The sequence below is a fragment of the Convolutriloba macropyga genome, chromosome 8 (assembly GCF_964194025.1).
Source record: "Convolutriloba macropyga chromosome 8, txConMacr16.3, whole genome shotgun sequence".
Lineage (NCBI taxonomy): Eukaryota > Metazoa > Xenacoelomorpha > Acoela > Convolutidae > Convolutriloba > Convolutriloba macropyga.
In genome coordinates this window covers 55,716,334-55,742,919 of record NC_134475.1, presented here as the reverse complement: position 1 = coordinate 55,742,919, position 26,586 = coordinate 55,716,334, and the positions used below count along the sequence as shown (strand labels likewise).

General features: G+C 40.7%; 1 protein-coding gene across 3 annotated transcripts in view; it reads right to left on the bottom strand.

Annotated features, from left to right (window-relative positions):
* LOC142344205 (uncharacterized) overlaps nucleotides 1-11,294 on the bottom strand; it is a 28,813-nt gene extending 17,519 nt beyond the window's left edge. Inside the window, exons 1-2 of one of the 3 annotated variants that reach the window (XM_075395754.1) lie at nucleotides 10,833-11,294; nucleotides 10,415-10,655 (exon numbers count right to left, since the gene is read on the bottom strand). In XM_075395754.1, coding sequence (XP_075251869.1) covers nucleotides 10,415-10,584 — 170 coding nt within the window. In that variant the 5' untranslated portion in view covers nucleotides 10,585-10,655; nucleotides 10,833-11,294. Of the gene's footprint in view, nucleotides 1-10,414; nucleotides 10,682-10,832 lie in introns of all 3 variants that reach the window. The other 2 variants (XM_075395755.1, XM_075395753.1) reach the window with 2 other exon arrangements.
* Nucleotides 11,295-26,586: the final 15,292 nt, after the last annotated feature.

Genomic DNA, 26,586 nt, shown 5'->3' with positions numbered 1-26,586 from the left:
TGGCTCTATCCCCTTGACTGCTACTGCCACCGCCGCCACGCAAATAATCTCCGGAGTTGCTTCTAATGGAACAACACCCCTAACAATCAATTACAGAATAGGGTTACGTGAACCAAAAAAAACTAAGACAGAACCAGAACTTTAAATTTCCAAATCTTTTGCAGTGTAGTATTAAAAGATTAACTTAGACGGCAAGAAAACCAACCCCTAATTTTTAAGGGATAGTAAAAGTAAGCATTATTTTGATTTATCTCCGTAACTGGTCACCAATAACCCCCACAGTTTAATTTTTAAGAGCACAAAACTTTGATTTTGAAAGTTTTTGGTAGGTTTAGCGAAAATTCGAAAAAATTGACATAGTCGGTTCGTATATCAAAAAATCCCTCTGATATAGAGAAAAATTATGCTGAATTGTCCAATTTTGAAAATTTTCGGTAATTTTTGACGGAAGTCTAAAAACTTTAGGAAATGAAAACCGAATATTGATAAACCGTGTATTCATCCAGTTACCAGATTATGGTTCGGTAATCAAGAATTTGAAGAAAAAATTGAACAAAACTTGAAAAAATTGGACAAAAGCATAAAATTTTGACAATTTCGTCAAAATTTTGATTTTTCAACCAGAAGGTTCGCCAATTGAGTGAAACTCAATATACACAAAAAAATCGTGGAAAAACTCACATCCTCTGGCCTATCGTAAAAATTATCGATTTCCCAGAATTTTTTCTCATCGCTCGTTTATGTAACGTTTCGTACGCGTCCTTTTTGTACTTGCACTCTTCAATTGTCCGTGTTCGTTTTTTCGATAACATTGCTCTCCCAAAAATTTGCTTTTCGTTTAATCCGTCTACTTTTCGGGATTTCGATGTAGTATGTTGTCATATGTGATGAAGTATGTCTGTTTTGTTGCAGTATGTTGTTTAAGCTAGTATCCTGATTAGTTGCTTTGGTCTTGTTGCTTTCTAGGAAGTGACTTAAGTTTGTTCTAGAGTTACGGCTAGTTGGTTCCTGGACTTTTCCAATTTACTTATTTAATAGCACCCCTGTACTAGTATATCAATTTTTGCTGCCGTATGTCTGCGTGTAACTGTATGATTGTTAGTTGGTTTGGGTTTTGGCCTTCTAGGGTGTGACTTAAGTTTGTTCTGGAGTTACGGCTAGATTGTTTCTTAACTTTTCCAGCTATCATAGACTACAAAAGCGCTGCATATTACTTAACTTTTGCTGTAGTTTGTTTAATATTGTTGGTATGCTCATCGGCTGTTTAGGTTTGAATATTGCTAGGGTGTGCCTTACGTTTTTTCTGGAGTTACGGCCAGCAAATTTCTTGCTCTTTTCATCCTTTTAGTATGCTACTGTTTGCGTAATTTAGTTTGTTATTGTCAATTGTTAAGCCCCATAATGACTTGTGCTAGCTTTTATCTTACAGTAGCATCTCTCCTCCTTCCTAGGGTGTGACTTAAGTTTATTCTAGAGTTACGGCTAGTTTGTCTGGCTGAGTTTGTTGCTGTGGTCTGCTAGCATAGTACTTCCCGACGTCCCCGCTCGCTGCTTAATCGGTTCCCGCCCGTTCGTTCCCGTCTTTTTGTTTCGTTGCGCGCTACTCGCTCAACGCCTCCGTCCTGTCCGTCTCGTTTCTGTTTCTTCGTGCATCGCTCGTTCCGCGTTTCCGTCCCGTCCCTTGCGTCGTCCGTTTCCTCCTTGCGTTTTCGACAGTTCCGTTCCGTTTCCTGTTGCGTTGAGCGCCGTTCGTCCGTCCATCCCGCCCCGTCCGTTTCGTTTCCCGTTTTGTCGTGCTTCGTCCACCGTCCTCTTGCGCCGGTAGCCTGTCTTTCTGTTTAGTCTCACGTTGCTTAAAAGCACGTTAGACGCTCTCTCACTTTTGGTACTTACTTCCGCCGAGCAAATCATTACACGGTTTTTTCTTTCCTGCTCTTCGGCGTCCTGATTACCAAATCGTCGTCATCTGGGTTCGGTATAACCCACACTCCACGTTTTCGTTGGGAAGTTACTTTCATTGCATTGAGAAATTAGCCATTTCAAGATCCTGGCTGAACAACAAGAGAAATTTAAAAAAAACTCTTTTCAGCAAGATCTAATCTATAATCTGCGTTACGTAACATCCATAAGGACATCACAGATGCCGTAGATTGTCAGGACAGGAGGGTCAAAGTCGAACGCTTGGTTTCTAATTTGAAGGATTTTTTCAGTAAACTACTGCAGAAGAATGAAGAACTATTTGACTTAGCCAGTAAGGCGGAGAACCCAGTTTCAATTTACCCTGTCCTTGAGCAATGGTTGGATGATGTAACCAAGAACAATGAAAAATTCTTGCTTGCGGCTAGAAGTCATATTGACTTAGTTGCTGACCGAGACACCGTATGGGAGGGCGTTAATCCTCAAGGGCAGTCTAAGAGGAGTTCACGCCAAACAACGTCATCAATGTCTAGCCAGCGTAAACGTGACTTTCTCATGGCAAATCTAAAACGCGAAAAGGCCGAAAAACAAGAACAAGCTGCCATGCTCCTCGCTAAACAAAAACACTAAATTGCCATGAGGAAAAAGGAGCTTGAAATACAAATGGAGCAGATGGTACTGCAAGAATTGGAGGAAGACCACCGCCAGCGTGTTGCCGCAGCTAAATTTGATGAGGCTGAAATAATGGATAATCATTCATTGTTTAGTCACCACTCAAGTGACCTGAATTTGCTTAAAGATAGGGAATCAGATAGAAGTCAGAGACTTGTTGAGGATTGGGTAAATTCTTTTCCAGCAAGTAATTCATTGACTGCTGCAAGTGAGTTAACTTTTCTCGTCCTGGTTCAGTAACCGCTGACCTCATGTTCAAGATACTGCCCCTAGTAATCCTCCAGAAAGCACAAGCAATGTTGCCGATAACTTAAATCATCATAAAATGCTTTCTCAGTACACACGGCCAGGAGTTGCAATTTCAGTTGCCCAGCAAGAAGCGTTGTATCGGGAATATCTCCAGGTTCAACTGCAGCAATGATTCAGTGATCAAAGGGTCGAGAAGGCACACAGTCCTTCAGGAAGTGTTAAGGTGAACCCAGTGAACCAAGTATCATTCGACGTACAAAATGTGGCACTCCCACCACTTCAGCCACCAATGCAACCTCCCCGGCCACCGACACCCGTTATGGCACCAAAAACATTTTTGTACCTGATTTTCAACAAACCCACAGGCAAATCAGTTCTTCGGTCCAAAAAACTCCAGTGTGACTGGTCAACTACATATGTCGATGCCTCATGTTCCGCAACAACATAATCCACCTCAAAGTAACATTCCACACCAAACAAGTCCCTACTGCCCATTCCCCGCTATTGCCCATTCCCTCACCTCTAAACCCACTCGTGAACCCGCCTCCCGTATTCCCGCCTCAACAATTATTTAATCTTCGGCCTCCCGTGATTCCGTTGCCCATTCCCGTGATTCCGTCGCCCAGCGAGCGCAACAACCTACCTACCCGCACGAAACATTCCACAACAAAACATTGCCCAACAACCTCAAACCCGCCTAGTACCGTGTCCTACCGCACCGAAACCCCCCCCCCCCAAACTATGACCTTGATCCCAAACTTGAGGAGTTTTCCTCAGAATAACCACCCAAACGTACACCAGGCGACAACTAATGCAACCGTCTTCAACAACGTTTCACCGAACCTAACTCCAAGCACAGCTAACCCCGCCATCAGCCATCCCATCTGGCAATTAAATGCCCCACACAATCCTAATAGCAACCACGCAGCAACCTGTAGCATCCCTGTTAAACCCTTCAGTACAACTACTAACATCGCGCCGCCTTTTGTCACGCCGGTTATACATCCAACATACGGGTTTACTGCTCCGATACCATTGTGATGGGGTGGCCCACCCTATCTCACGCCTCCAGCGCCAATATCTGAAAATGCAAGCTTGATTAAGGCATTCACTGACGCCTTAACTAGCAAAAGGAATGATCCACTACCCGACTGGAAGTTGTCCCAATACAATGGGGATCCCCTACAGTAGCACGAAAGGAATATTCAATTTAAAAGCGCAATTGACTCTCAGTCCTTAACTGATGATTTAAAATTGACATACCTTAACACTCTTGTAACAGGTAAAGCTAAAAAAAACTATAACTGAGTCCGCCTACTGCATCGCAATGTACAAAGACGCACTGAGGACCTTAGAACGTAACTTTGGCCAGCCACAGGCGGTCGTATGTGCACATTTGGATAAACTCAACAGCCTTCCAACACTGAAGATGCAAAATAGCGATAACATTATTAACTATTCGGAGTGCATTTCAAGTCATGTCGGGATATTTAAATCGCTGTCATATGATTCAGATTTAAAGAGTGCTGCGCTTCTCAACACCGCCGTACAGAAGCTTCCACCCAATATGAAGGAGTCGTGGTCACTACTCACGGTCAAAAAGCATTGCATGAAACCTACTCTTCTGGATTTCAACGACTGGTTAAAGGAAAAGGCCGAAGCGCACGATTTAATGAAGAACACCGCAATTAAAACAAAGACTGAGGATACCATCAACCCAGTAACCAGGTCAAGTTGCAACAGAGGCATTTTCTGCAAATACGCAACACAAGAGCAATCATAAGCCGCAACAGAGCTCTCTGTCAACCTCAATCTCTAATTGCATTGTATGCAAAGGCAGCCACCGGCTGTGGGAATGCCGTGTCTTTAAGGAAAAGACCCCCACGCAGAGAGCCAAGGTCGTCGCTGAAGCAAAGCTCTGTTTCTCTTGTTTGCGTGATAAACACATGTTTAGGCAATGCCCAAGTTCCCGTAAGTGTAGGAAAGATTGTCGCAACAGCTCCCATAACACCTTACTTCAAGGAACTGAAAGGGTTTTTCCAGCTAAACCCTCAACAAACAACAACATCAATACTTCGAAGTCTAACGCAGGTACTGGCAAGCCATCTACCGGTCAACAGCAACCAAGCAAAACAACCACTCTGACTTCCGTGATGGATGTCAAAGGCCTCCTTCAGGTCACGGAACTGAAAATTACTAATTCTTCTGGTACTAGTACTACGGCGTTGGTTTTATGCGATACCGCCGCTTGCAGTAACTCTTGGGTGTCCGATAGTCTCGCAACCAGACTCGGTTTGCAAGGTAACGCACTAAAACTTACCGTCATGGGCATAAACAGAGAAGAAATCATCGACTCAGAGGTGGTTCAATTGACCGTGATACCTCATAAAAATCAAGACTTCGAAGCATTCATTGTACGTCCCCACGTGAGGGAAACACTTAACGTAGCTTCCGACATCATTGACGTTAAGTCCATATAAAAAACTTACCCCCATCTGGCAGTCCTAGATCCAGTAAGATATAGCTATGTAGAAATTGAGATGATACTTGGACCGGATGTCTACCATGCCATCCGCCTGTTAGAGTATTTTTCAGCCAACGAAAAGAGCTCACCGTTCGCTATCCGCTTGCCCATAGGTTGGGTTTTAAGTTGCCCACTCCCGTCAAGTTCAAGTTTAGTCTCGACGTGTTTCAAAGCCAATATTTACAAGATTTTGAACTGGCTTCTCATGTTAAGTCATGGTACGATATGGAATTGTACAGCGCGTACAAGCAGGTTGACCCACGATACGCAGCGGATGCTCGCGCGCAGGAAATATTTGAAACAACGACTTTTCATAACGGCCCAAGGTACGATGTCGGTTTGTTTTGGGCTGATGACAACATCCAGCTCCCGAATAACTACTTTTCATCGCTGGTACAGCTCAAGTCTCTCAAAAAGCGGCTCTCGAGAGACACAACATTGAACCAAAATTTTGCTAATACCATCCGTGAAAACTGGGGAAAGGGTTACTTAATTACAGTCCCTGATGCTCACAAGGTTAAGCAGCGGTCGGACAAAGAGTGGTACCTACCACATCATCCCGTAATCAGCCCGAACAAACCGGGGAAAGTGCGTAGGGTAATAAATCGTGCAGCAAAGTTCCACGGTACTTCTTTGAATAAACCTTTGCTCACTGGTCCCGACCTGCTCCAAAACCTAATCCACGTACTACTTAGGTTCCGTCAACATCAATTCGCTGTGTCCGCAGATATCGAGGGCATGTTCCTCCAAGTGGGTGTCCCTGACTGTGACCAGCCATCATTGCGTTTTTTGTGGCGGGGGGACCCCACAACAAATGTTGTAGTGTATCAATACACGCGCCATGTTTTCGGGGCTAAAGACTCGCCCACATGCGCTAATTTTGCATTGCAGCGCACAGCCGGAGACAATATAAGTTAGTACCCGGAAGCAACCAAAGCTGTGCTAGAACACTTCTACATGGACGATTACTTGGATTCAGTGGAGTCCCCTGAGAGGGCTCTCAATAGATCGAAGGAATTGGTGCAACTTCTCCTTTTAGGTGGGTTCAAGTTTAGTAAGTTTGTAAGAAATGTACCAAATCTGGCTGATCAAACTGATGAGTCACCTCGGTCCACCGAACCAAAGGTTATCGCCTCATCTAAGGAGGAATATTCACACGTGCTTGGGTTGAAATGGGATCACATTAAAGATACCCTAGTTGTAAGTCGGGGTACCTCCAGTACAGTAACTATGTTTTTAACACAACGCTTGGTATTGAGCCTAGTGTCTAAAGTATTTGGTCCCATCGGCCTAGTGGCACCATTAACCGTTGGTGCCCGATTGTTACTAATGGACATCTGGCATGGCAGCGGACAGCACTGGGATTAAAATTTACCAGTAGATACTGATGAAAGGTTCCTCGAATGGAGTGTAGAACTACCCAAGCTCGCGGAAAATATTATACGAAGGAGCTACTTTTCGGGAAAATTTGAACACTTGGAAATACACATGTTTTGCGATAGTTCTCAAAAGGTCTTCAGTGCCTTCGCATTTATCCGAGCTCGAGTAATTACTTCGAGTGGGCCCAAAACGGAGCTTGCGTTTGTCCTGGGTAAAATTTGCGTAGCACCTATGAAGTTGATGACAATTCCAAAGTTGCAAGCTGCCCTACTGGCCACTCGGTTGAAACAAGACTTTTTTTGAGCCCTTACTGTGCATGTTATCAAAGTTTTTTTGTGGACCGATAGCACTACTGACTTACAGTGGTTTTGGAACACACTAGCGTTGAAGAATGGAACCACGTTGCCTCAAGCAACAATCCGGCAGATGCCGGTCCTCGTGGTATGTCCGCTGAGGTTTTGCAATCAAGTAGCTTGGTGAGGGGTCCAGATATCTTAAGAACCAAAAAATTCCCGTTGGAACCAAGCACCGAAGTAGTTAAAAACATTAAACTTGGTATAGTAACTAAGAAAACTGACGAAACCAATACATCATTGGCCGCATCCGTAACCAAGTCAACTAAGGAAGCTCCCCGCAACTAATTCCTTTCGATAAGTACAGTTCTTATCAGAAGTTGCTAAGGATAACAGCGTACGCACTCGGCTTGTTGCCTCCTCACGAATGTTATCGTAAGGCCGATGGTAGCATCACAGATCTCACGGAGCTTGACGAAACCGAGCGTCATCTCCAGTATCTTGTCCAAGGAAAGTCATTCAATACTGAGAGAACAGATCTCCTCGAAAACAAGCCCGTTAAACGAAGTAGCCGTATTGCCCGGTCTAATCCGATTGGCCGGCCGCATCAAACAGTTGGTCGAAGTGTACTTTGATGCAAAACATCCTATCATTCTCGACGCACGCCATGCATCATCAAGGTATTGACTAACTGCGGGCTAAAAAACAGGAACGTTATACCATCCTTAAGTTACTGTCCTCTCTGCGTTCGATTAAATCGAACTGTGTTTCGTTCAGAATGTTCCGTGCTGCCACTGTTCAACCCATCATGGCTTATCTCTCAGTAGAAAGACTCGCATACCAGTCTCCTCCCTTCACGAACATCGGAGTCGACTACTTCGGCCCCTTTTACGTTACTGTACGTAGGACTACCGAGAAGAGGTGGGGTTTTCGCTTCACTTGCTTAACTACTCGTGCCGTTCAAGTTGAAATCTTTCCGTCCATGGACGACAGATCGTGTGTAATGGGAGTGGACTTGTCCGTCTCCCGTTGAGGTACACCGGCCATTATTTTGTCTGATAATGGTACTAACTTTGTTGGCGCGGAAAGAGTACTACGCGAGAATATTGAAAAGTGGAACACCATCAACATCGCCGTGGAACTTGCCCACAAAGGCATTAAGTGGAGGTTCGACCCGCCCAGTGCGCTACACAAAGGAGGCATCTGGGAGAGGCTAGTACGTAGTTTCAAGCGCGTACTTTACACAATCCTTGGAACACGCCGCCTAACAGATGAGGTTTTAAGTACCACATTTTGTCTGGTCGAACACGCACTTTTACCGCACGCCCGTTAACGCCCGTAAGCGCCGACCCGTCCGACCTAGGCGCATTAACACCTAATCATTTTCTGCTCGGTAACCAAACATGTAGTCTCCCTTCCATCATTGGCTTAGACGAGTTTGATCATCGTAAACGGTACGCCCTAGCACAGTCGTATGCTAACACTTTTTGGTCACGTTGGATCAAAGAGTACGTACCGGCGCTGAATCGATGTTCCAAGTGGCATACGCCTGCCGAGCATCATCTTGAGACCGATGACTTGGTTTGGGTAGTTGAAGAGACGAACCCAAGGGGTTACTACTCTACTGCTCGGATAACTGAAGTTCGTTGCGATTCCGGCAGCGTCGCATGCTCCGCCGTATTGCGCACGTCCATCGGATCGCTCGTCCGCCAGCTTGTAAAATTAGTACCGATTCTCCCAACATCTTCTTCGGGGCCGGAGGACGTAACTGAGTAGAGCGAGTAATATATCAAATTGCGTCATTTTTATTAACCAATCAGATTCGAGTATTTAAATTACGTATAGAATTGCGTCCAATTTACGTATAATGTTCCGAAAAAGTTCGTATAACCTAGTTTTAAGTAAAAATAACCACGATATGAACGGATTAAGGTGGTTTTTGGCTTAATTTTTCTAGGTTCTTTAGACGATTGTTGATCGATTATGAACCGATTCTGACGTCAATTACATTAGACAAAAAACCAGTGAAAGAGCATCAAAAAAACCTTGCCGTCTAAACTCTCACTTGTTGCTATCACCAATGCTTATACGTTGCTTACTATTGAATAAGTTTTGCTTTATATCATTTACAGATTAAAAATTGAATTCCCGAATGTCAATGTATTTACTGAGTTAATAGTAACGATAACCACATAATTTAATCAGACTAGCAAGCGCACAAAACAACAAAAAAATAACTAAACGCTTTACATGACTAGAAATCTTAAAAGTAGTGAAGGTTTCTGTTTTGCACCAAATCGGGCTCGAACCCATGCCCCTCGTTTACCAGCCATAGGTATCTACTTAAGCAATCTATGCGTACTTCATTTGTCTTTTGATCTTTCGATTTCGACAACAAATTTATGGACCAGGGCGTTTGTGACTTGCTTGTTTTTGCTATAACGCATGCTTAATCAGCGCAAAAAAATGTGCAAATTAAGGGCTCCTAAAACATGATACGATAGGAACGCTGGTGACCATTGTGCCCAATTGCGACTGATATTTACTAAAAAAAGACAATACGAGAAAAACTGCTGAAAACTTAGTTTCATTACAATTTTATGGATAATGGTAATAGAAAAAAACTTCAAACTTCAGATTACCATTTTTCATCCGCCAAACACGCACAAGAAAATAAACGGACTCCCGTCGCAAGAATTGGTATCAAACAACAGACATGGTGTTGATTAGAAATCTCGAACAACAGACGACATTGAGTTGATTAGACATGGTGTTGATTAGAGATGGTGTTGATTAGAGATTTCTAATCAACAACGACATGGCGTTCAATAGAAATCTTATCAATTAACATGTTTCAGACTGAGAGCATCTGAGATAACGCAAACGTCAATAAGTAAAGCGTGAAAAACTTAGTTGAAAGCTAAGAGTGTTCTCTAGGTTAGCGCAGAATCTGTAAAGCTAAAACTTTGCAAAAAACACACATTTACAAAACAACTTAGTTACGGAGCAGAAACGTTTGATAAACGGAGCTGGAAATGATAACTATTAGCCGAATCAACTATCGAATTACCGCTTAAACCAAACGATTAATCCTTCGAATATCGAATTACGCCTTAAGGAATCTGGTATGATTATGGCACCACTTTTTTGATCAACGGTCAGCTCTGTTACACTTTCATGGTTTCACTGGGATGGATAGTACAGGTCTTTTAACAGCTCCCGGTTTTTTAGGTTTTTGGTAACTCACTGGATTTTCTGGATTTTGGGTACAAACGATTCACAAAGAACATCTGCTGGAAAAAACTATATACATTCGTTACTGCGAACCTTGCATATTTGGCAAATAATCTTGAACTCTGTATTGATGAATTCATCTTACCTTGTAGACTGCCAGAACCAAGATGGATTTTTCTTGATGACAAAAGTTCCGATCTTGACATGAGCGGCTTCGTTAAGAGATGAGGCAGCGACAACTGTCTGTCCAAGTCCCAGTGTCGTTTTCTCAGTTGACAAAGTCTTCACTAATTCGTCCGTCACTGCTTTGAACATCTTGCAGCGCTGTTTACAGTTGAGTTGATTTTAAAGATGATAATTTGACAAGCTGGTGAAATTGGTTATAAATAACAAATAATAAATATTTTCGGATCTATTCTGACCTCTTCCCCTCGCGCTAATTGGGCAAAGGCGCTATTTTATTTCATAGAAACGTGTTATATGACAGCACTTAGTTTGTAAGTGAGCTTCATTAAAAACAATGGGGAGGAGGACAGAACAAATCCTTTATTTCTTAAGGTTACCCGGATCGAGTTATTTTATAATTATTTGAGATTTAAATATTATCTTGAAAAATTAAGGTTTTGTATTCTTTATGTGATATTTTTGAAAGCAGGATAATATGTTGGGAAATCAATAGATTTCAAGGTCAAAAGTTTAGCTCAGGAGTTCGAGATTAACAGTGAGTTCTATTTAACTGTTAAATGATCAAAAGGTTGGCGTTGGCTGTGAAAGAGATAAAAATCAAAGTTAACATCTGAAATGAACTGGAACGTGGTATTTCAATGCGTCATGCAGCTGTGAAGCTTCGTCAATTACAGATCCGTTGAAACGTTGCATTTCGGCAAATGACATATTGAGTTGAGACGACTTAAGTATTAGGATTTCCAGCAGACCGTGATAATAATATGCTTTTTGCTGCAAAAATGCCTAACTGCTTTATAATGACCAAGAAATGTGGAAGCAAAGTTTTCAATTTAAAAAATTGTAGCATTTATATATAGAAAGCATGTCGCATAAAGTTGAAATTATCGAACGCTTCAAAAAATAGTCAACAGTTCATAGGTTCAAAGGTCAAAGTTCACGTATCCAAGAACAAATGTAGTTCTATTTAAGCAAAGTACCCTGTGTAATCTTGATATAGTTTCTGAAAGTCCATTCTGCAGGTTATTGTCTGCGGGAACCAGGAATTCCCGGACTAAGAACACCCGAAGAGCCTGACCGCCTTAAGTAGACACAAAAGTGGCTTCGATCATTCTTGCAGCTCGACTGATATTTCCCAAGATCTGTTTTCCTGGGCTGCAACGGAACCTACTGATAAATATAAGCTCAGATTAGAGAAAACTGAGGTCGTGCACTTCAGCCTGGGTTGTTACATGAATAACTGATAAAATTTAAAATAAAAAATAACTGGAATTACCTGGAGCAAATTTTAACATTTATTCCCTACGATGGTATGGTTTATAGATTTGGATATGACATCAGCGAGAAATTGTTTGTTATTTAAAACATAAATGTAATGTACATAAAAAACATAAATAGGAAATACGCAAGTTTCCTAGAAGAGAAAAACAATCTAGAACAATGTTTTTTACCCACTATCGAGCATACGTTTATGTTTGTTTTGTTTTTCACGCTATCGACATAATAGTTACCTTCGGAGCCCAGTTTTGATAGTTAAACCTAATTTAGCGAAACTTCATAAAAGTTGCACGGAATTATCTTGAAAAGTGTTAACCCAGGTTGAGGTCCTCGTTCAAAAGTCCTTATGAAATTACCCATCCAGACTATTTTTGCTTATGAAAATACCCAGGCAAACCAAAAATGCCTATGATCCAGACTTTGCCTCGTTCAAAATTTTGGTGCGTTTATGTGCTCGTTCAAGAACTCTTATGAAAAGACCCGTACAGACCAAAATGCGATATGATCCAGACTTTGGCTCGTTCGATTTATGAAAAGACTCAGAAAGACCGAAAAAGTTTATGATCCAGACTTTGGCTCGTTCAATTTATGAAAAGACAGGAGCTAAGACATACCGACAAAAATGGCGTACGAAACGTCGCTATTTGTTGGTTTCATCGGTTTTGCTTGTATGAAGCGTGGGTTTTTTCGGTTTCGTAGAAGTAATCCGTATTGGTTGTGAGAAGCGTCGGATAATCGAAATTGCCAGTTTCAAATTGCCAGTTGTAATAAAGTCATCGTCCTATCATCGTAGTAGTAGTAGTAGTAGTAGTAGTAGTAGTAGTAGTAGTAGTAGTAGTAGTAGTAGTAGTAGTAGTAGTAGTAGTAGTAGTAGTAGTAGTAGTAGTAGTAGTAGTAGTAGTAGTAGTAGTAGTAGTAGTAGTAGTAGTAGTAGTAGTAGTAGTAGTAGTAGTAGTAGTAGTAGTAGTAGTAGTAGTAGTAGTAGTAGTAGTAGTAGTAGTAGTAGTAGTAGTAGTAGTAGTAGTAGTAGTAGTAGTAGTAGTAGTAGTAGTAGTAGTAGTAGTAGTAGTAGTAGTAGTAGTAGTAGTAGTAGTAGTAGTAGTAGTAGTAGTAGTAGTAGTAGTAGTAGTAGTAGTAGTAGTAGTAGTAGTAGTAGTAGTAGTAGTAGTAGTAGTAGTAGTAGTAGTAGTAGTAGTAGTAGTAGTAGTAGTAGTAGTAGTAGTAGTAGTAGTAGTAGTGGGGGACAAAATCCAACCTCACCTCCACGTGGTGTCCCCTGGGGGTAGGTCATGTGCTGCGGATCTACGCTCACATGGTCGAGCTAACGAGGCACTGGTCTTCTAGTTTGTGGCGCAACTAGTCGTATCTCAGCCTTCAAACACCAAAGCAATGAGTACAATCAACCATGGCCCCGAGTCCCGGGTAAGGGGTGCTAAAAATCTCCCGAGGAACCAACTCAGAATTGCAACTTTAAACGTCAGAACACTGACCCAAGCCGGATCTCTAGAGGCTTTGAAAATGGATCTGGCGCGATACAAGTTGGATATTCTGGGAGTGCAGGAGACGAGATTGCAGGAGCAAGAAATTGATCTCGGAGACCACAAGCTCTACCTGTCTGACTCGTGGTTGTCTGGTGTAAAGTCGAGACAAGGAGGAGTGGGCGTTGCTGTAAAGAAGTCATTGATAAACAGCATCGTAGAACAAGTGGCTCTAAGTGAACGTATTTGCTACGTCAAGTTCGCGGCTCAGAGGAGAGCCAATCTAGCTGTTGTTGTCTGCTACGCACCTACGAATGAAGCTAGTCTCCAAGAGAAGGATTTGTTTTGGAGTCAACTTTCAGACCTAGTTTCCAGTTTCAAACATAGGGAGCGTATTTGTGTCATCGGTGACCTCAATGCAGAGCCTGGACACCAGTTGAATGACACCATGAGCTGCAGAGGCCCGTTTGGAATGGGTGAAGAAAATGAAAACTCTGAAAAGTTGTTATCATTTTGCACTTCACACAAATTGCTCGTAGGTGGTACATGGTTCCAGCATCGACAAGTGCATCGGTACACCTTCAACCCTCCCGATCCGAGTTGTCGAAAAAAGATGCTGGATCACATTCTGTTTGCAGAGAGATACAGAGGATGTCTGACGAATGTGAGGTCCAGAAGAGGGAAAACCACAATTACCGATCACGAACTGGTCATTGCGGAAGTATCTATGAAACTTTTGTCTAAAAAGTCATGCTTCACGCCCAGAATCAGTTCTGCAAAGCTGCAAGATGAAACAACGCGTGACTTATTCACGCAGGAGGTCAAGTTACATCTTGATAAGAGCGGCGATTTCGAGAATACAGAGCAGTCTTGGGACAATTTTCGAAAAGCCCTGAACCAAGCAGCAGTGAAATGCCTCCTTCCGGACAAGCGAGTGAACAAACCTTGGATTTCTCCAGATTCTCTGGAACTTATCCGGAAACGAGCCGATCTACAGTTAAAGAAACACAGCAGCGCGGAGGTGCTGTTAGAGTTCACAAACTGCTGTAAGGAAGTCAGAAAAGCTCTACGTGCAGACAAACGGGCATGGATTGAACGCAAAGGCCAAGAAGTGCAGAGCTTCGCGGACAGAGGCAACTTAAAGGAGGTTTTTGGGGCATCACAGCAGATTTGCCGAAACTGGAGGCCCCAGTTGACCAAATTAGTTTCAAGCACTGGCGTCAACTTACGGACGAAAGAGGAACGACTTGAACGCTGGACGGAACATTTTAGTCAACTCCTGAATCCCTCAACATTCAGTTGCAGTACGAGATTGGATCCCGAAGAAGCAGCTGAAAGCTTGCCGATTGACCTGAGCCCAATTCGATTTGAAGAAGTGCTTGAAGCTGTCCGCAGGTTGAAGAATGGCAAGGCAAGTGGACCCGATAACATTTCCTGTGAGATGTTGAAAGCACACAAGGGTATTGTCGAGTGGCTCTGGGACATCATAGATAAATGTTGGTCGACGGAAGTTCTGCCCGATGACTGGAAGGTAGCAGAAATTGTCCCATTATACAAGAGTAAAGGAAAGAGGTCAGAGTGTTCGAACCACCGAGGGATCTCTCTATTGTCAGTACCAGGCAAAGTGTTCGCTTCCGTTACTCTCAATCGATGCAAAGATTCAGTGGATCGCGTCTTAAGGGAAGAGCAGTGTGGCTTCAGAAAAAGCAGAGGATGCGCCGATCAACTCTTTGCCCTGCGTCAAATAATAGAGAAATCAATGGCGTTTCAATTGGATATTAGCTTTTGTTTCATAGACTTTCGAGCGGCATTCGATTCTGTCGATCGTGAGCAGATGTACCAGATAATGAAACACTATGGTCTGCCGCAAAAAGTGATAAACATCATAAGAAACAGCTATGATGGATTCAAATGTCGAGTCAAAGCCGAAGGTGAGAAGGGACGCTTATTTGATGTCAGAACAGGCGTTAGGCAGGGTGATGTGTGGTCCCCAATCCTATTCGGCCTTGTCATCAACTACATTTTAGCTAACTCGGTGCATGGAGGATTAGACATTGGGAGATTGGTGGCTGACTTAGATTTTGCTGATGATGTTGCTCTCGTGGGGGTCTCAGACAGTGAGGTGCAAGAAAACCTACATCGAATCGAGGCCCTAGCGGAAGCCGCTGGTCTGAAGATTAATGTGGCCAAAACAAAGAATATGGGCGTAAAATGCGACAACCCAAATGTTGTTGCAGTGCCTAGTATCCAACAGAACGTGGAGATACTCACTGGAACACATAAAGGCAAACTAGGACTCCTGGCAGAGACATCTAGCCAGTCACGACTAACCATCGGCACGGAGGTGCTGCTGGGAACGAAAAAGAAAGCGGGCTGGTTCGAAACACAAGATGGCCGGAAGCTCAGATTGAAAAGCTTAGCGGAGGCTAAGCCAGCGTTGGTAGCTTCACAACAACAATCTGCAGTAGCGGATTTAGAGTCGCTAGAAAATGAGAGTGGGTCAGCGGTGGCTGATCAAGAGTCTTTGAGATGTCAGAACTGTCAGCGGCAATTCAGTACAGTTACCGGACGCAAAGTGCACCAAACAAGATTCTGCAAAGCCGGTTCGTCAAAGAATGTCGTCGACAAGTCAAAGTTCGAGCAACTAGAGGCGAGCCTCACCTGTGACAAGTGTGAAAGGAAGTTCAAAACAGTCAATGGCCGAAAAGTTCACCAATCGAGATACTGTGGCAAACCTAAAGCAGCTGCCACACGCGTGTTTTCCTGCAAAGTACAAGATGTTATCGGAAACGAGTTTGAAAACATAGAAGCGTTCAAGTATCTCGGATCATATGTCAGCCTCAAGCATGGAGACCTCCAGGAAGTCAATTGCAAACTTGCAGAAGGTAGACAACGGTTTGCTAACTTCCAAAATCTCTGGAAGAGCAAGCAGCTCAGCGTGCACCTCAAGTGCAATTTGTACAAAGCACTCGTTTTATCAGCCGTGCTGTACAGCTCAGAGACTTGGACTCTTTCGAAATTAATGGAGAGAAAACTTGAGAGTTTCCACTGTGGTTGTCTTCGGAGAATTCTACGTGTGTCATATCTGGAGAAAGCAACGAACGATGAAATTATGTCAAGATCGCGAATGCCCCAACTATCCACGATGATCATGCTCAAACGGATAAAATGGTACGGTCACATCCAGAGAATGGAACCAGGAAGATTAGCCCGCAGTGCCTTCGATTGGGACCCGCCCGATCAATACGCCCATGCCAGACGCGCTCCTGGGGGGCAACGGAAAACGTGGATGAGTCAAATCGAAGGAGACTGTGTACGAAACAAAGTATCGTTCACCAGATTGCAGGAGAAAGCAGCAACCGGGTCAAAGAATGCCTTCAACAATTTCGTCGTACAGCACTTCACAGAATAACCAAACAAATAACTCTTCTTGTTTTGTTTGTATTTGTATTTGTATTTGTATTTGTTGCCAACCGTGCCTTTATTTCATATTTGGAATTAAAGTGTTGAAACAGTAGTAGTAGTAGTAGTAGTAGTAGTAGTAGTAGTAGTAGTAGTAGTAGTAGTAGTAGTAGTAGTAGTAGTAGTAGTAGTAGTAGTAGTAGTAGTAGTAGTAGTAGTAGTAGTAGTAGTAGTAGTAGTAGTAGTAGTAGTAGTAGTAGTAGTAGTAGTAGTAGTAGTAGTAGTAGTAGTAGTAGTAGTAGTAGTAGTAGTAGTAGTAGCTGTAGCAGAAGTGTAATATGGACCATTTTTCACCCATATTACACTTTGGCCACAGAATGTACCCTTACCCATATTAAGATGACCAAATTAAGTTTTGAAATAGGTACCCATATTAAGATCCGAGGGTGCCCATATTACACTTTTATTTTTTCGACCATTTTAAGTTTTCGCCCGATACCCATTTTCATTCACAGTCATATGACTTATTTGACTAGAGTAAAATTTGGGTAGTATTTTGTAATTTTGTGGCCAATCATAAAAAATGGCCGATAATAGGTCTAGATAAAGCAATTTTTAGAGGAAAAAGCTGAAAATGTGTCGTTACTTATGAATTGTGTTTTTTTGCTTCGAAAAAAAGTTTTTTTGGTGAGTTGTCTTTTCGTTTCATTCGCGTAAGAACAGTGCTCAGCTTCTTATTTTTTGCTGAAAATTAGAGAAAATTTACAAAAGCTAACTTCAGAAGACAAAATTTAATTGATTCCGAACTCACAGATAATTGAGTGCTTTTTACAGAAGAAGCGTAGACAATTTCAGTCAAATTCCATCTGTCTGTTTGAAATGTGATGTCACATTTTTACAACAAAAGGCAGGTTTTACATTTTAAAATCAGGCTCATTTACAGCGTAATTAACTTTGTGGGTTGCTCTTTCATCGCAAAACTTGCTGGCATTTCAGACTACGAATCAATTTTATGGAATTCAAAAAAGGAAATTGGAGAAAAACGTTAAAAATCATCTTGATTGTTGCAGATTGTTGTGTTTCTTACCACACGTTTTTCCGTTCTCTCAGTAACACTGTAATCTATGCTGCAGAAATTGTTGCCCGCTTTACCATAAATTTATCAGTATGTCAGTAAGGTGTTAGTAAATTCCACTTCTCTTTTCGATATATAGAATTGTGCATCAACAGCTAAACGGCCACCTCTTCTGAATTTCCTGCATTTTGTCTTCTTTACGTTAATTTTCAACTAGTTCCTGCTACAATACGTGTTCAGATTATTCAAACTTTGTTGTAGTTGGCCTTGGCTATAGCTCCTAAGTAATAAGTCATCAGCGTAAAATATAACATCTAGACCCTTGCATTTCAGCTCAAAATACAAATGAGCTATGAATAAACTAAACAAGAGTGGTGAGAATTTGTCTCCTTGTGCTACTCCTGTTTTCTGTTCAATCTCGTTTGACAAGAAATCTTTATCAAGGATCTGCTGGAAAATGCATTTTAGCACTGATTGTGTTCTGCGTATAATGGTCCCATGCATCCCCACTTTTATCAGTTTTGTAAGCAGTATGTTCCTGTTCGCTTTTTCGTAGTCAAAGAAGCAGGCATAGTATTTGCCACTGCAGCTGATGTTACGCTTGATTGTTCTTGTCAAGTGCAAAACTGCGTCGATTGTTGACAGTTTGTGTCTGAAATCATATTGGCTTGGTGGTAAAATTTGATTTTTCTCGGCCTATGTTCGCAAAGGCTGGTAAATGATACCCGTGAACAATTTGTTCATGCAGCATAACAAGCTAATGCCTCTGTAGGAAATTGGTAAACTTTTAAAAACTCCTATTTGTGTTTGTCATTTTGGGCCTATTTCAGAATCCAGAGACTCCTCCAGCATAAATTGTGACTTGTTTTAGTTTTTGTCCTGACAAATCTTTGCTCAACTGTAAACGTTAAGGTTGGTTAAGGCAAAGCTTATGTTGCAAGCTTTAATCTTTTGTAAGCGTCAATGGCTCCGTATTTATGGTGAAGTTATCACTGTGTGTGTTTTTGATCCATTTTAGAATTGTTGGCCTAGGTCTCTTGCGATAAGGTCCATCTTTTGTATCCAAAAATTATTTTTCTTGTCCTCTTTTGCCCATTTTTATTTAAGTTTTGCAGCAAAGTGTAAAAATCATTTCGTGGTTTAGTAATAATAATTTCAACTTTGTGTTTAGCCAACAGTGTGCTTCTTATTGGCAAAAAAGTTGGGTTTACTTGAAAAACTTGAAAAAAGAAGAAAAAGATTTCAAAAAAAATGGGGGACCGCCGGAATTGGAGGCTTGGCCTCCAATTTGGGATGGTCCCCCATTTTCATTGGCCGCCATAAAAACTGCTATTTGTGTTTGTCATTTTATGCCTATTTCCAGAAACCAGAGACTCCTCCAGTATAAATTGTGACTTGTTTTAGCTTTTGTCCTGATAAAACTTTGCTCAAATGTAAACGTTACGGCTGGTTAAGGCAAAGCTTATGTTGCAAGTTTTAATCTTTTGAAAGCGTCAATGGCTCCGTATTTATAGTGAAGTTATCACTGTGTGTGTTTTTGATCCATTTTAGAATTGTTGGCCTAGGTCTCTTGCGATAAGGTCCATCTTTTGTATCCAAAATTTATTTTTCTTGTTCTCTTTTGCCCATTTTTTTTAAAGTTTTGCAGCAAAGTGTAAAAATCGTTTCTTGGGTTACAAATAATAATTTCAAATTTGTGTGTAGGCAACAGTGTGCTCGTTATTGGCAAAAAAAGTTGGGTTTTGCTTGAAAAACTGGAAAAAAAAAGAAAAAAATTTCAAAAAAAAATGGGGGACCGCCCGAATTGGAGGCTTGGCCTCCAATTTGGATGGTCCCCCATTTTTTTCTGGCCGCCATAAATCTGCTATTTGTGTTCGTCATTTTAAGCCTATTTCCAGAATCCAGAGACTCCTCCAGTATAAATTGTGACTTGTATTAGCTTTTGTCCTGATAAAACTTTGCTCAACTGTAAACGTTAAGGTTGATTTAGGCAAAGCTTATGTTGCATGCTTTAATCTTTTGTAAGCGTCAATGCTCCATATTTATAGTGAAGTTATCGATTTATTTTATTGAGACAACAAGAAAAGCTGCTTTTTGCTGTCAAATTTTACAAATAGTTTCTCCTCATTTTCGTCCAATTGACCCCAAATTTTGGTAATAGCTGTATTTTTCGCTTCAGAAACGTTGTTTTGATCCGTTCCACAACTTCACTACCTCTCAAATAACAATTAGAGAACCTCAGTGTTTTAAACTTGGCATTTTGTGGGTCAATAACTTGTCTTTTTCGTAGACATATCTGTAACCCTGGCGCATTTGAGTTCAAAAACCTCACCATTACCCATATTCCACTTTCCGACCAAAATTGAAAAATGTACTTTTTATGTCTCAAAAGTAATTAGAGGAAGTATTTGATCCATAATTGTTTTTTAAAAATCCTGAGAAACAGAATAGGGCGTTGAGTTTTAACAAAAACAAAGTTAAACAGGTTCAAGTGTGGTTCAATTTTGTATATAATGTTTTAATAACTGTGCAGATTTTGGCAATTTTCTTGCCGATTTTGGTTTGTTTTTATTCAAAAAATGGTTTCGCGATACCCCGAAAGAGTTTGAGTAAAATTTAAAAGATTTTGTTGATCAGAAAAATGAAAACACTATAACTTTTTTCGTTTTTTACTTTTGCTGTCGTAGAATTGTTTTCTGACGCATTATGTTTCTTCTGTTTTTTTAAATTTTTTATCGAGTTCAGTTTTGGCCAATATGGAGAGGATTCTTCAAAAATAAACTAGTTCGAAGGAATAGTACGATTGTAGTTCATTCTTCTTTAGGGAAAAAATTTTGAAATGGACAAACGAACATCTCGAACAAGTTACCCATTTTAAAAAAAAATTGATTATCAGAGAAACGTGCTTTAAAAGGTTTTTTCAATAGATTTTGCCAGCTGCACACAGTGACCCTAAAATATTATTGTGTTTATTTCATTTAGACAATTGGAAAAACTTCTTTCTGCTATCAAATTTTTCAAATAGTTTTTTCTCATTTTCGTTCAACTGGCCTCAAATTTTGGTAATAGCCGTTTTTTTTTGCTTCAGAAGCGTTGTTTTGATGCATTCCATAACTTAACTTCCTCTCAGATAACAATTGAAAGACCTCAGCGTTTTAGAATTGGCGTTTTTGGATCATTAATTGGTCTTTTTTGTAGACATTTTTGTAACCCTGGCGCATTTGAGTTCAAAAACCTCACCATTACCCATATTCCACTTTTTGACCAAAATTGAAAAAAGCACTTTTTTTGTCTCAAAAAAAATTAGAGGAAGGAACTGATCCATAATTGTTTTTTAAAAATCCTGAGAAACAGAATAATGCGTTGAGTTTTAACAAAAACAAGGTTAAATAGCCTCAAGTGTGGTTCAATTTTGTATATGTTGTTTTAACCACTGTGCAGATTTTGGCTATTTTCTTGCCGATTTTGGATTGTGTTTATTCGAAAAATGATTTCTCGATTCCGCGAAAGAGTTTGAGTAAAACTTAAAAGATTTCGTTGATCAGAAAAATGAAAACACTATAACTTTTTTCGTTTTTTACTTTCGCTGTCGTAGAATTGTTTTCTGACGCATTAGGTTTTTTCTGTTTTTTTAAATTTTTTATCGAGTTTAGTTTTGGCCAATATGGAGAGGTCTTTTCAAAAATAAACTAGTTCCAAAGAATAGTACGATTGTAGTTCATTCTTCTTTAGGGAAAAACTTTTTTGAAATGGCCAAATGAACATCTCGAACAAGGGACCCATTTTATAAAAAATTGATTATCAGAGAAACGTGCTTTAAAAGGTTTTTTCAATAGGTGTTGCAACCTGCCCACAGAGACACCAAAATATTATTTTGTTTATTTCATTTAGACAATTAGAAAAACTTCTTTCTGCTATCAAATTTTTCAAATAGTTTTTTCTCATTTTCGTCCAACTGACCTCAAATTTTGGTAATAGCCGTTTTTTTTTGCTTCAGAAGCGTTGTTTTGATGCATTCCATAACTTAACTTCCTCTCAGATAACAATTGAAAGACCTCAGCGTTTTAGAATTGGCGTTTTTGGATCATTAATTGGTCTTTTTTGTAGACATTTTTGTAACCCTGGCGCATTTGAGTTCAAAAACCTCACCATTACGCATACTCCACTTTTTGACCAAAATTGAAAAAAGCACTTTTTTTGTCTCAAAAATAATTAGAGGAAGGAATTGATCCATAATTGTTTTTTAAAAAACCTGAGAAACAGAATAGTGCGTTGAGTTTTAACAAAAACAAAGTTAAACAGCCTCAAGTGAGGTTCAATTTTGTATATGTTGTTTTAACCACTGTGCAGATTTTGGCAATTTTCTTGCCGATTTTGGTTTGTTTTTATTCGAAAAATGGTTTCTCGATGCCCCGAAAGAGTTTGAGTGAAACTTAAAAGATTTCGTTGATCAGAAAAATGAAAACACTATAACTTTTTTCGTTATTTATTTTTGCTGTCATCGAATTGTTTTCTGACGCATTAGGTTTTTTCTGTTTTTTTAAATTTTTTATCGAGTTTAGTTTTGGCCAATATGGAGAGGTCTTTTCAAAAATAAACTGGTTCCAAAGAATAGTACGATTGTAGTTCATTCTTCTTTAGGGAAAAACTTTTTTGAAATGGCCAAATGAACATCTCGAACAAGGTACCCATTTTTAAAAAAAATTGATTATCAGAGAAACGTGCTTTAAAAGGTTTTTTCAATAGGTTTTGCAACCTGCACAGAGAGACACCAAAATATTATTTTGTTTATTTTGATTTAGACCATTGGAAAAACTTCTTTCTGCTATCAAATTTTTCAAAAATTTTTTTCCCATTTTCGTCCAACTGACCTCAAATTTTGGTGATAGCTGTTTTTTATGCTTCAGAAGCGTTGTTTTGATGCATGCCATAACTTAAATTTCTCTCAGATAACAATTAAAAGTCCTCAGCGTTTTAGAATTGGCGTTTTTGGATCATTATATTGTTTTTTTTGTGGACATTTCTGTAACCCTTGCTCATTTGACTTCAAAATTCTCACCGTTACCCATTTTGCACTTTCGTGCAAAAAAAAAATTTGAGTATAAAAATTATTGATATATTGATTTCTGAACCAATTTTCATACTGATCATTTAGAGATCACTAGATTTGCTTTTCAAAAAGTCATTCTTTGGATAAGGAAACGGTCGAAATCAAGGATTTCCCGACAACACATAAAAAAATATATCTTGTGTTTTTTTAGAATTTGGGGTTGTTTTTGAACAACTTTTTTTGCCTGAATTTGTCTTTTTTCATATGAGATTTGAAACGCAGCATTTTTAGATTATGGAAAAGTTAGTTTTCCAACACTAGCACAATCCAGATCGAAATGGCCACAGTTTTTTATGAAAAACCTTTTTTTTTTAAATTTGCATTTAATATTTTTACACCAGTAAAACATATTTTTTAACTTTTTTTACACATGGCCAGCATGTCACCTCCTACTTTTCATCTTTGCGCTTCCAAAAAGTTAAATTTGAGGCAAAAATCTGCAATCAATTAAAAAATATCAGAATTGGGCCAAAAATTATCCAAAAACTGTTACCCATATTTGAAGGCCGCTTTTTTTAAAGTGTTTTTTCTACTTCTTTACTACATAAAAAGCTCCAGTTTTTTGGGAGGTGGGTTGTCGTACTATTCCGAACTTGCATGCCAAATTTCAGAACTCTGTGGTCATTTATAAAAAATCACCTCATTTCGGATCTGAGGATGTCCAAACGCACTCGACTAAGTCAAACCGATTTCATAGGCCGAAATTTTCACCGTATCTGAAAAAGCTACGTCAAACATTCATAAGAACAAAAATGACAGAAAGTAGTCATACAAGACAGGAACAAAAACAATTTTTGAAAAAAAAGTATTTTTTCGTAGAGAAACTGCCTGTTCAATTTTCCTTACTGTTCGGCCAAAAAATTCACCCTACTCCTATAGCTCAATATCTCAAAGAATATTTAACAGAAATTTTAAAAAATACATGTTTCAGAAAATAGAGATAAAAATCTATCAAATAACGTTCAGTTTTAATGGTCTTTTACTGTTAAAAAAGGAGAAAAACGCTAGAAAAGAAAAAACAATTAAATTTTTTGGAAGTCTATAGCACGAGCACTACTGGTTTGTTTTTAAGGCTGTTTCGGTAATCGTCAACTATAGCTCATAATTATCAATCTCAGGGGTTGATTTGAGTTTAAACATCAAAATTGAGGCGGCTCGGACTTTTTTCAGAAACCGCGGCCGCCCTTACCCAAATTGCTCTCTGCTACAGTAGTAGTAGTAGTAGCAGTAGTAGTAGTAGTAGTAGTAGTAGTAGTAGTAGTAGTAGTAGTAGTAGTAGTAGTAGTAGTAGTAGTAGTAGTAGTAGTAGTAGTAGTAGTAGTAGTAGTAGTAGTAGTAGTAGTAGTAGTAGTAGTAGTAGTAGTAGTAGTAGTAGTAGTAGTAGTAGTAGTAGTAGTAGTAGTAGTAGTAGTAGTAGTAGTGGGGGACAAAATCCAACCTCACCTCCACGTGGTGTCCCCTGATGGTAGGTCATGTGCTGCGGCTCTACGCTCACATGGTCGAGCTAACGAGGCACTGGTCTTCTAGTTTGTGGCGCAACTAGTCGTATCTCAGCCTTCAAACACCAAAGCAATGAGTACAGTAGTGAACAAACCTTGGATTTCTCCAGATTCTCTGGAACTTATCCGGAAACGAGCCGATCTACAGTTAAAGAAACACAGCAGCGCGGAGGCGCTGTTAGAGTTCACAAACTGCTGTAAGGAAGTCAGAAAAGCTCTACGTGCAGACAAACGGGCATGGCTTGAACGCAAAGGCCAAGAAGTGCAGAGCTTCGCGGATAGAGGCAACTTAAAGGAGGTTTTTGGGGCATCACAGCAGATTTGCCGAAACTGGAGGCCCCAGTTGACCAAATTAGTTTCAAGCACTGGCGTCAACTTACGGACGATAGAGGAACGACTTGAACGCTGGACGGAACATTTTAGTCAACTCCTGAATCCCTCAACATTCAGTTGCAGTACGAGATTGGATCCCGAAGAAGCAGCTGAAAGCTTGCCGATTGACCTGAGCCCAATTCGATTTGAAGAAGTGCTTGAAGCTGTCCGCAGGTTGAAGAATGGCAAGGCAAGTGGACCCGATAACATTTCCTGTGAGATGTTGAAAGCACACAAGGGTATTGTCGAGTGGCTCTGGGACATCATAGATAAATGTTGGTCGACGGAAGTTCTGCCCGATGACTGGAAGGTAGCAGAAATTGTCCCATTATACAAGAGTAAAGGAAAGAGGTCAGAGTGTTCGAACCACCGAGGGATCTCTCTATTGTCAGTACCAGGCAAAGTGTTCGCTTCCGTTACTCTCAATCGATGCAAAGATTCAGTGGATCGCGTCTTAAGGGAAGAGCAGTGCGGCTTCAGAAAAAGCAGAGGATGCGCCGATCAACTCTTTGCCCTGCGTCAAATAATAGAGAAATCAATGGCGTTTCAATTGGATATTAGCTTTTGTTTCATAGACTTTCGAGCGGCATTCGATTCTGTCGATCGTGAGCAGATGTACCAGATAATGAAACACTATGGTCTGCCGCAAAAAGTGATAAACATCATAAGAAACAGCTATGATGGATTCAAATGTCGAGTCAAAGCCGAAGGTGAGAAGGGACGCTTATTTGATGTCAGAACAGGCGTTAGGCAGGGTGATGTGTGGTCCCCAATCCTATTCGGCCTTGTCATCAACTACATTTTAGCTAACTCGGTGCATGGAGGATTAGACATTGGGAGATTGGTGGCTGACTTAGATTTTGCTGATGATGTTGCTCTCGTGGGGGTCTCAGACAGTGAGGTGCAAGAAAACCTACATCGAATCGAGGCCCTAGCGGAAGCCGCTGGTCTGAAGATTAATGTGGCCAAAACAAAGAATATGGGCGTAAAATGCGACAGCCCAAATGTTGTTGCAGTGCCTAGTATCCAACAGAACGTGGAGATACTCACTGGAACACATAAAGGCAAACTAGGACTCCTGGCAGAGACATCTAGCCAGTCACGACTAACCATCGGCACGGAGGTGCTGCTGGGAACGAAAAAGAAAGCGGGCTGGTTCGAAACACAAGATGGCCGGAAGCTCAGATTGAAAAGCTTAGCGGAGGCTAAGCCAGCGTTGGTAGCTTCACAACAACAATCTGCAGTAGCGGATTTAGAGTCGCTAGAAAATGAGAGTGGGTCAGCGGTGGCTGATCAAGAGTCTTTAAGATGTCAGAACTGTCAGCGGCAATTCAGTACAGTTACCGGTCGCAAAGTGCACCAAACAAGATTCTGCAAAGCCGGTTTGTCAAAGAATGTCGTCGACAAGTCAAAGTTCGAGCAACTAGAGGCGAGCCTCACCTGTGACAAGTGTGAAAGGAAGTTCAAAACAGTCAATGGCCGAAAAGTTCACCAATCGAGATACTGTGGCAAACCTAAAGCAGCTGCCACACGCGTGTTTTCCTGCAAAGTACAAGATGTTATCGGAAACGAGTTTGAAAACATAGAAGCGTTCAAGTATCTCGGATCATATGTCAGCCTCAAGCATGGAGACCTCCAGGAAGTCAATTGCAAACTTGCAGAAGGTAGACAACGGTTTGCTAACTTCCAAAATCTCTGGAAGAGCAAGCAGCTCAGCGTGCACCTCAAGTGCAATTTGTACAAAGCACTCGTTTTATCAGCCGTGCTGTACAGCTCAGAGACTTGGACTCTTTCGAAATTAATGGAGAGAAAACTTGAGAGTTTCCACTGTGGTTGTCTTCGGAGAATTCTACGTGTGTCATATCTGGAGAAAGCAACGAACGATGAAATTATGTCAAGATCGCGAATGCCCCAACTATC